Below are 11,528 nucleotides of genomic sequence, written 5' to 3'. Positions count from 1 at the left end.
TTTTACAAAAAGAAGAAGAATAAAATGGCCGACGCAATTAGTCGACAATCAATTTCACCCAATTCTTCCAATCTCCGCAAAATTTTAATACTTGTGAATATCCGACCCATTATATTTGTATTTTAAGCTTGTAAAATATTAAATTGGATTGTATTAAAGGACAAAAATGACATAGTGAATTAATTGTATCCAAACTTGGAAGCGATTATTCCAATATGATTAATTATTAATAGCCCCTTCCGCCCCTCCTCAAACATCAACCATCTAATGTTTTAGGTAATATCTCATTAAACAGACGGATGTTTGAGTTCAAGAAACCGTCAGAGTCGGTGTCCCGCCCACCCAAGACCCCCATTTTACACGTTCATTGATCTGTGATTGACAAGCGAGAAAGGAGAATGAAGGAGGAATGAATGGTGCCTACTAGTCAACAAGCATCACTGCCCAGCGAGTCAGAGCGCATGCGCAGTGCTTACGCTCTGGATGCTGCTCAATATAGAAAAAAAGCAACCTGCCAGTTCGCCAAGGTAGCGTTTCAAAGCAGGAGAAATGTCTCGAAATAGTGCCTCGGATATTAAAGATGGATTGCGGATTGCCAGACAAATGACACAATGTGCGGACGCCGATGCTTCTCCGCGCTGCGATCGTTTCATCTTCGGTCCAAAATGCCACTTGCTTAACTGACATACGAGGATATAGAGACACAAATAGTCGCCTAAAACGGACTATCAAGCGAATTTACAAATATGAACGTTACGCTGCTTAAAAGGCGAAGGCTGGACTGTGTGTATGCGCTGCTGTTCTGGCTCCATAACGCAATGTGGATGTGCCGTTCGGTGGCCGAAGAGCATCAATTCAGCGTTGAGGTAAGACTGGCCCAACATCAGCATCAGCATCTTCTGCTTGAGTCATGAACACACACGCACACACACTAGCGTATGGTCGGAATAAGCAGAATAACATCACACTAGAACATTATTTATAACGCAGGTCATAAATAAATGAGGAATATGCTGCATTACATTGAAATCACACGTCTAAATCTGTGCTATTTACAGCTATTCTGCTATTGTGAAGACAGAAATGACACTCTGCTTGGTGGTTGTTAAACAGAAATGCTTTGTTTCAGTGTGGTTTAGTTGTTCCAGTATTGAAAGCAAACGCAATTTGTTATAAAACAAGCCCCTTCCATAAAAAATGTAAACAAATAATGTTAAGAGATTAAAATGACATGCATTGCATCGCATAAACAGAATGGCATTTGTGTTTACGTTGCATTTCACAATAACATGGCATGTCTGTTTACCTTTGTATTGTGTTTTTATTCTGTTCTATTCTAAAATTACAGACATTTGAATGAAACAGTACGGCATGTGTGTTTACACTGCATTTCACAACATCATCATGTCTGTTTACCTTGAATTACATTCGTGTTTACTCCACCAGTTTACAGAATAGAATAAAGCAGATTAGGCTAAAACAGAACGGACTATAATGCTTCTATTCTCTAATGCAAAGTGCGCTGAAATGTCATTGTTTTTCATTATATCCTAATCTGTTCTGTGATTCAGGGTTTTGGAAAGATTTGTAGTCTCTTCTAAACTCGTGCTATTCTATTCAATTGTAGTATAGTCTTTTTTCGTGATTTGTTCTATTCTATTCCATCCTATTCAGAAAAACAAATGAATTTCTAATCTATTCCATTCCAGTTTAGCCTTTACTGTGTTTTGGTGTACAGATATGTTTCTATTCTATTCTATTCTATTCTATTCTATTCTATTCTATTCTATTCTGTTCTATTATGTTCTATTATGTTCTATTATGTTCTATTCTTTTTGTGATTTAGTGTACTGAATGCAATTATACAGTATTATGCTCTATTCTATTCTATTCTATTCTATTCTATTCTATTCTATTCTATTCTATTCTGTTCTATTATGTTCTATTATGTTCTATTATGTTCTATTCTTTTTGTGATTTAGTGTACTGAATGCAATTATACAGTATTATGCTCTATTCTATTCTATTCTATTCTATTCTATTCTATTCTATTCTGTTCTATTATGTTCTATTATGTTCTATTATGTTCTATTCTTTTTGTGATTTAGTGTACTGAATGCAATTATACAGTATTATGCTCTATTCTATTCTATTCTATTCTATTCTATTCTATTCTATTCTATTCTATTCTATTCTATTCTAGTCTTATGTAACATTTTATTATATGTTATCTTGACAAATTCTGGTATGTTAGGCTTTTATTTTGTTCTTTTGTTGTCCTATTCTATTCTATTCTATTCTATTCTCATCTGTCTTGTTTAGTGAAGTCTATTCTAGTCTTATGTACTCTTTTATTATATTTTATCTTTACAAATTCTATTCTATTCTATTCTATTCTAACCCTTTTGTGATTTATATGGAATACAATTATACAGTATTATGTTCTATTCTATTCTATTCTATTCTATTCTATTCTATTCTATTCTATTCTATTCGTGATTCAGTATATACAATTTTACAATAGTACAGTAGTATGGCCTACTATATTCTATTCTATTTTATTCTATTCTATTTTATTCTTTTCTATTTTATTCTATTCTATTCTTTTTTTTGTGATTCAGTGTACTGAATACAATTGTACAGTATCATGTTCTACTATATACTATTCTATTCTATTCTATTCTATTCTATTCTATTCTAATATATTCTATTCTTTTACTCAATTCTATTCAACAAAATTCTATTTTATTCTACTCTATTATATTCAACTCTATTATAGTCTACTCTATTCGATTCCTTTACTATTTTCTATTCTACTATTTTCTATTCTATTCTATGTTCTACTCTATTTCTTTCTATTCTATTCTACTCTATTCTACTCCGTGCTGTTCTATTCTACTCAATTATATGGTATTGCATTCATATTATGTTTTGCCATTCTTAATAGATGACACAACATTTATTCTATTCTATTCTATTCTATTCTATTCTATTGTACTCTATTCTATTCTACTGTACTCTATTCTGTTCTACTGTACTCTATTCTGTTCTACTGTACTCTATTCTACTCTATTCTATTCTACTGGACTCTATTCTACTGTATTCTATTCTACTGGACTCTATTCTACTGTATTCTACTCTATTCTACTTTACTCTTTTCTATTCTATTCTATTCTATTCTATTCTATTCTATTCTATTCTATTCTTACAAATGTTTCACACCTAATCTTACACTGTTATGCATTTGAATGCGCAAGCTCAAAACATGGAGAGCTAAATCATGAGTGTAAGAGCTTAGGAGCAATCAGAGCGATCGCTCATTCCGCTAGTCCAGATCCATTCACTCAGAGATGACAATCACATGCCTCCCTCAGCGATCAATGAACTGATGAAGAAGCAGATTTACCTTGATTTACTCACCGCTACTCAACCTCAGACTCTCGTGATAACGCGAAGCACATAAAGATTATGTAAGTTGCTCAGCTGCTCTCTCCGCAAAACTCCTTTGGGCTGGAATGGGCGCAAATGTGATGTTTAGTGCTGCTGGCAGCGCTGGTTGACATTGAGAGAATTTGTCACCCGCGTGACTCTGTTTGGCTGGGAGGCAAGAGTGGTAGAGGGCGCTGTGCCAGTGGATCAGATCACGGGATTGTCATGATAATGGAGCCTTTTCACATTTCCGGGTTTCTCAGGAGTGGAAGTCAACGTAGTTGGTAAACTTAGAGCACAGTGAATGGGAGAGTTCAACAAATTATTTTTTTACAATCCTATTTGCTGTAATAATAAAAGAAAAACTCCACGATGGTGTTATCGAGACTTTCAGAAGAAGGGAAAAAATGTGTGAGACTGATAACTGCAGCCAGAAGAGAAAACATTGTCAAATTTACTGTTCCTCTGTCGGCGGAATAGCCTAGTGGTTAGTGTGTCGACAGATATCGCAGAGGCACTTGCGGTGACCCAAGTTCGATTCCCAGCTTGAGGTCCTTTGTTGATCCGTCCCCTATCTTTGCTCCCCACACTTTCCTATCTGTACATCTCCACTGTCCTATCAATAAAAAGGTGAAAACCCCTAAAAAAATATGAAAAAATGTACTGTTCCGCCCATGTGCACTGCGAAATGTGGAGGCGAATAAATGTAGGAACAGAATGTTCTCTTAACAGTCTTACCCATAAAAATGACTAATAAATAAACAAATGAAGCAACATGGGCTCATTCCTGAAAACGTAGCCCTATATACATTTCTGGAGATCGTGAATTATGTAGCCAGAGGTACATATGGCTGCATTTCATCTTTAAAATGAACGCTATGAGGCGGTATGATGTCATTCCTTTTCGTGCTTACCAGCTGACTCCTTATCTCCATGTGGACAGCTTTCCTGCTGTTACCAGTTTGTCTAGTGGCTCACCGCGTACGTCTGTGGCAAAGTTTACCGGGATGACAGGGTTCGAGTCAGGCGAAGAACGGTTCTAGAAAGTGGGAAAGATGAAAACAAAAGCCAAAAAATAAAATAAACAAGTAAATAACAGGGTGAGAATGTGGTAAAATATGAAAATGTGGTAAAAATCAGGCAAGAGCTGTTCTATTTCTGGGTTACTTTTGAAAACGCTGTTGGTTGAGTTTAGGGAAGGTGGTGGGCACTGGTCAATCAGTGCTTTTGAAAACACTATCAGTTGGGTTTAGGGAAGGAGGAGGGTGGGTCAGTCGATTAGTCAGTGAGTAAGTCAACATCGACCTCTAGTTAATTTATGTGAGAAAAGCAGGCACGAATGGCACTTGGTCAAAAAAAATTGAGATCGCAAAAAGCATACACAGCGACCCCTTGTGGATTCGCAAAAACAAAAACTGCAAAAAACACACCCCCTAGGATGTATTTGGCGCTCTCCATAAATGCATATAGGTGTAAATAATCATAATGAGTCTGGGTTGAAATGAAGATGCAATATCAGCAGTTCAAACGTTACAAAACTATGTATTTCTAAATAAATTAATAATTTCTTGTGAAAACTACGTTGGAATAAACACATACACTGATTTGAGCCTTGGCTGGGTCAGTTGGCATTTCTGTGTGGAGTTTGCATGCCCTCCCGTGTTCGTGTGGGTTTCCTCCGGGTGCTCCGGTTTCCCCCACAAGTCCAAAGATGTGGTACTGGTGAATTTGATATGCTAAAATTGACCGTAGTGTATGAGTGTGTGTGTGTGAATGAGCGTGTATGGATGTTTCTCAGTGATGGGTTGCGGCTGGAAGGGCATCCGCTGTGTAAAAACATATGGTGGATAAATTGGTGGTTCATTCTGCCATCTAGTGGCTCATATAGAAATTAACACAATTATGTCAAAATAACGACTTAATTATGTCAAATTAATGACTTAATTATATCGAAATAGCAAAATATTGTGTTATAATTACGACTTAATATCTGATTATAACATTTTATTCTGTGTCTATACCTTTTTTTTCCCCTCACCACCAAGATTTTATTTTTAACCCTGCAGTTTGATGACATATGATGACACGTGCATGTTTTGTAGTGCCTTCCCATTTGCTTAGGGCCAAGGGGAAGGGCTAAGGGAAGGGTTAGGGGTAAAAAAATAGAATTGGGATTCGGCCTAAACATAATGGTTTTAAGAACTGATTTCTTTTATCTTTGCCATGATGACAGCACATAATGTTTGACTAGATATTCTTCAAGATACTAGTATTCAGCTTAAAGTGACATTTAAAGGCTTAACTAGGTTAATTAGGCAAATCATTGTATAACAGTGTTTAACTGAGTTGAGGATCCACCTGCAGTTTATTAAACAGAATGGGCAGACAGGCAAACAGGTACAGACAGTAAAATAGAAGCAATTCAGAAGCGTTGTCAAAGTCATATGCGAAAAGGTTGATAAAGGCAGCAAAGAATTAACATAAACGCTAAAACAAGGCAAGGATTAAATGCGGAAAGACTTAAACCGCGGTCACACTGGACTTTTCGTCCCATAGACTTGAATTCATACGCATCTGAATGCATCAGACCAGAAACGCAAGCTCGTGCAATAAGTTTCACAGTTCGCTGCATTTCAAAGTTCAAGCTTGGTGAACTCTGACCAGCGAAATCACATCAAATGACTGCGTGAGACCAATCGAAGATCAAAACAAGATCTCTCTCGACAGAAATTTAAAGTATGGACCAATCGCTTGCTTTCTAAATGTCTAATCATCTTGTTTAATCCCACCTTTTTCACAGCGCCATACAACAAAATTTTGCGTGCTCAAACTCTAGTGTGACCGCGGCATTAGACATAGAAGCGCTTCGTGGTGTTACAGACAAAACAAGACTCAGCAACGTGTGTGTGAGAGAGGTGAATTTAAAGTCCAGGAAATCAGTCTATGATGAGTTATTAGCTGTGCGTAGGGGGGAATCAGGAACTGGTGTGTGTGTGAGGTACATGGAGGTATTTGTAGTCGAGTTCTGTGACCGATTTGTAGTTCTCCAGCGATTTGCAAGGATTAGATCGCTGGTGATCGTAACAGTGGTTTGTTTCGTAGACAATCGAAAGTAAATATTGCTTAAGTGGGCTATTAATATTGACCTTAAAATGGTTTCTAAACACTTAAAAACTACTTTTATTCCAGCCGAAATAAAACAAATAAGACTTTCTCCAGAAGAAAAAATATTATAGGAAATACTGTGAAAATTTTTTGAATCTGTTAATCATAGTTGGGAAATATTTACAGTAAATAAGAAATCTAAATTCACGAGGAGGACTAAGAATTGTAAATATTAAAAACATTCAAGGATTTAAGATGCCGTTAAACACGTCTTGTCAAAATAAATTAATGAAATTGACCTAAAATTACAACAAAACCCACAGGACGGAGCCATCAGATGAACAGTCTTCACTTCTTTCTCTATAACTAGACCCTCTTTCTTCTCCTCAGCTCTCTGCCACCCATATAGCTCGTGTGTGGGCTTTTTTTCTAACTTCTTCTTTGGCTGGCAGGGCTGCAGTGGTTGGCAGCAGTTGTGAGTTGAGTGCACAGGTCAGTGGTCTTTGGGGAACAGAGAGATTGTGTGTGTGAGAGATGAGTAATGGCTGCTCGGGGGACGGACCCCTGATCCTGAACTAGGAATAGACTGGAGAGCGCAAGGGTTCAAGGATGCAGTTATGAAATCCAGACTGCGCCTCCAGGGCTTTAATTACCGACGTCTTTAGCATTGAGGTGCAAATGTGCTTAGCTTAGTGCCAAGTCGGTAATGACATTTGCTGTTGTTCCGGCTCTGTGTGTGATTAATAGGGAGTCAGGGGTTGTTGCTGTGTGCTGTTGACCACAGAGAAATAGTCGTGCATCTTATTAATGGGTCTGATGAAGGCGGAGTGGATTTTGGGAATTAGCTCTTTGCTAAGTATATGTTTACATGGATGGCCTGTTGATGAGAGAAGTATACTATAACTACATTTTCTGCAAATAAATATATGTTCTGAATGTAATTTTAAGATTAGAGGCAAGTAGTTTATGATTGAAAATCATCTTTTTAGATTAAACCAATGTATGTAATTCATTCATTCATTTTTTTTCAGCTTATTTCCTTTATTAATCCGGGGTCGCCACAGCGGAATGACCCACCAACTTATCCAGCATATGTTTTACGCAGCGGATCCATCACTGGGAAACACCCATACACTCCCATTCACACACATACACATTTAGCTTACCCAAATCACCTATAGCGCATGTCTTTGGACTGTGGGAGAAACCAGAGCACCTGGAGGAAACCCACGCCAACACTGGTAGAATATGCAAACTCCACACAGAAATGCCAACTGACCCAGCCGGGACTCGAACCAGTGATCTTCTTGGTGTGAGGCGAGAGTGCTAAATCCCCCCCCCCCCCCCCCCCCCCCCCCTCCCCAAATGTATATACAATTATATACATTGTTGAAAGTACGTAAAACACAATTGAATGATAGATAGATAGATAGATAGATAGATAGATAGATAGATAGATAGATAGATAGATAGATAGATAGATAGATAGATAGATAGATAGATAGATAGATACGCTCTTGATTCTGGAGGTCATTAATAATATAATAACACTAATACTTAAACGGTAAGGTGTTTTAGAATGACCAAAACAACATTTCAGATGGTGTACAGTGTGCTCAGCCTGCTGGTTTGTCCATTCACACACATTTTCATCATCACATGATCTCTTATCACAAAATCACATGACCTTTTTTTAATGCGCATACTGAAATTTTTGCGGTAAAAGTGTTTCCATTGTAGTTTATGCGCATCTTTTCTTATCGAATAAAAAGTTTCTCCTACTCAGTTATGTGCATGTTTTTTATGTGCATTTTCAAAATGTATGTGCATCATAATGTTTCCGTCAACCGTTTTTTATGTGCATATCCAAAATACACATAAAAATAGGTGGATGGAAACATAGCTATTGAGTCTATTTATTCACTTGTGTAAATGTGTGTAAATTTAAAGTTATTCAGTTTTTAAATTAATTCCACTAATATTATTGTGATATAACAATAGTTATATTAAAATGTAGATATCATTTATTTACAATGCACTTTGTGAGGTCATATTTTCTGTCTTTTAGTAGACATACTATATGCAAGACTTGCTTTGTTTACCAAATAAGTGGATCTAACTGGATTTGGATTGTAAACATTAAATAAAAGTTAAAAATGTATTCTTTTTTATTTCATGTGTTAAGTTTTTGGTTACGATACTCCTAAAATCATTCCACATAAATCCGCAGATTTTTTTTTTACCAAAATGTTTTGTTTTTCACTGCAGAAATGTACGCAGATTCTGCCTGGCCCTACCTATAACACAAGTTGTGATTAGAAAATGCAAATAAAGCAATTTTTGCCTGAGAGCTGTTTTGGTTCCTAATGTACACCATACACACACAAAAACACGCAGTCATGTGCGTACAAGCTGATTAAAGACATAGAAAGCGGATAAAGGGGGCTGGTTGGCTCAGCAGGAAGTTGCGAAAGATAAAGGGAAGAAGGGGAGATGGAAGAAAGCGGGGATTAGTGTGTTCTTGGCTGCAGGTTAGTGCGCAGACTATGGAGCGGTGCCTCTCTGCCATTGGTTAGTCCTGGCTCTGACCCCTAGGAAACTGATGGCGTGGCACTCAGGGGAAAAATATGACGGCTTATTTGCACACAGGGTTGTTTGCCTGGAAACAGTAGCACATTTCTGGACGCAAGTGCATTTCAACATACTGACTCCTGTAATTGACTTCATTGATTGGCTTTTGCTGCAAGATGCAAATGAGGGATGTGTGTATGTGTGAGAGAGAGTCAGAAGGCAGAAAACTAGTCAGGAAAATTATTACAAACTATCTGAATGCAAGTTGTGTACTGTATTTTATTCGGTTATATTTTAAAGGGGACCTATTATGCAAAAATATTTTTTATTAGGGATTTAAACAGTTATGTGGTAGCAGTCTGTGAATATAATCAGCCTCCAATAGTAAAAAATATTTAATTCTATTTCTTTATGATCACACTTGATAAAAACAGTCTGCCGAAACACTTTGATCGACATTCTCCCTTTGTACGGGTCATCAGAGGTGGAAAGCCCCGCCCATTTGTGATGATTCCACTGAGGCAGGGGCGTCTGTAGCTCCGCCTTCTGGCTGGGAGCACAATCTCATTTAAATTTAAAGTGACAGTCACCAAATTAAAGCCTATAAGTGTCAGTTTCAAAGAGCTATAAAGCATTATTTTGAGCTGGCACATCACACACAATTTAGGGACATCAGAGACTTATTTAACTGATTGTAAAATGGGGCACACTAGGTCTCCTATAATAATAAAAAAAATGTCTTTTTTATTATCTTGTAACTCTCTGCAACTCTCACATGGTTGCCTATTGAAGCTAAGCAAGGCTGTGCCTGGTCAGTACCTGGATGGGAGACCACATGAGAAAGCCAGGTTGCTGGAAGTGGTGTTAGTGAGACCAGCAGGGGGTGCTCAACCTGCAGTCTATGGCAGTCCTAATGCCCCAGTATAGTGAAGGGGACTCTTTGCTGCTCAGTGAGCGCCAACTTTTGGATTAAACCAAGGTTTTGACACTCTGTGTTGGTTTAAAAATCCCAGAAAAGCACTATATAAATGTCAGGAATTGTTATTATTATTCATTTTATTTTTTCTTATTTGTGTAAGTATTTTTCAAAATTCTATATTGTTATAAATGAATCCTAAAATGTTGATTGTTAAAAATTCATTCATTCATTTTCTTTTCGGCTTAGTCGCTTTATTAATCTGGGGTCGCCACAGCGGAATGAACCGCCTACTTATCCAGCATTTGTTTTATGCAGCGGATGCCCTTCCAGCTGCAACCCATCACTGGGAAACACATACACACTTATTCACACACTCATACACTACGGACAATTTAGCCTACCCAATCCACCCACACCACATGTCTTTGGACTGTGGGGGAAACCGGAGCACCCGGAGGAAACCCACGTGAACACAGGGAGAACATGCAAACTCCACACAGAAACGCCAACTGACCCAGCCGGGGCTTGAACCAGCGATCTTCTTGCTGTAAGGCAACAGCACTACCTACTGCGCCACTGCGTCGCCCGATTGTTAAAAATGCTGTGAATTATTGTTTTTGTCACTATTATTATGCCATTTGTTTTCAAATGTTTCATTTACAGTTTTTCTCAGAGGCTTTGGTGCATTTCTCACAACACTATTTACATTTGCACAACAGTTAATGTATTTCTCAAAACAGTTAGTCATTGGTGCACATCACAGTAGCAGTTTCTCATTCCTTCCAACAAATTGCAAATGCTTTTGGACATGCATCAGTTGCTTTCATACAACTCTCTGCTGTTTTATACCATTATCATTAGCATATGTCATGTCAGTCAAAATTAACTCAACTTGTGAATGCTGAATAGTCATTCCATATAAAACTAGTAGTCCTCATTTCATTACTTGAGTCATTACATACAGAAATGTTGAACTAGGCAAAGTCTGTCAAGCTAATTTTAAAAAACCTTTTAAATCTTTTCTTTGTCTTCTAAAATGAACAATTTGATGAATGATTTACAGAACTGTGTATGTTGTAGGTTCAGTTCCAATATGTACTGCAATATTGTCTTCAGTTGTGCACAGCTCTACCCAAAGGAAGTTTCTGTTTGTTGTAAATAAGGGTGTTTATTCTTTTGCACAATGCTGTGAATAAATTAGAATTGCAAAGAGCAAATGCAGAAAATACGTGAAATGGCAGTGATGTCTAACTTTACTGTAGTTTTTAAATGGCTGTGCAAGTAGTATATAGTGCTGTCTTGAGCATCAGGAAGTTTTTTGCATTAGAAAAAAAATGTACAGAGTAAAGTGTCATAATAAAACCAGGACAAAGCCATTTGACTATCTTGTCCATAAGCAATGGTGTCAGGACTTTTCATCTTGATGACACTGATGCTTTCATTGACATCAATGCTTGCTTTTGAGGAACGAGCTCTCCATTTTGAGCAAGTGACACGCTTTTGC

General features: G+C 37.4%; 1 protein-coding gene across 1 annotated transcript in view; it reads left to right on the top strand.

Annotated features, from left to right (window-relative positions):
• Positions 1-476: 476 nt before the first annotated feature.
• Positions 477-11,528, top strand: part of mmp16b (matrix metallopeptidase 16b (membrane-inserted)) — a 52,346-nt gene continuing 41,294 nt past the window's right edge. The window contains exon 1 of the mRNA XM_056465663.1: positions 477-866. Within this exon, the coding sequence (XP_056321638.1) occupies positions 747-866 (120 nt within the window). The 5' untranslated portion in view covers positions 477-746. The remainder of the gene's footprint in view (positions 867-11,528) is intronic.

This window comes from Danio aesculapii, chromosome 2 (genome assembly GCF_903798145.1).
Source record: "Danio aesculapii chromosome 2, fDanAes4.1, whole genome shotgun sequence".
Classification (NCBI taxonomy): domain Eukaryota; kingdom Metazoa; phylum Chordata; class Actinopteri; order Cypriniformes; family Danionidae; genus Danio; species Danio aesculapii.
Note: the sequence above shows the minus strand (reverse complement) of the source record. Positions and strands in the feature narration are given on the sequence as shown.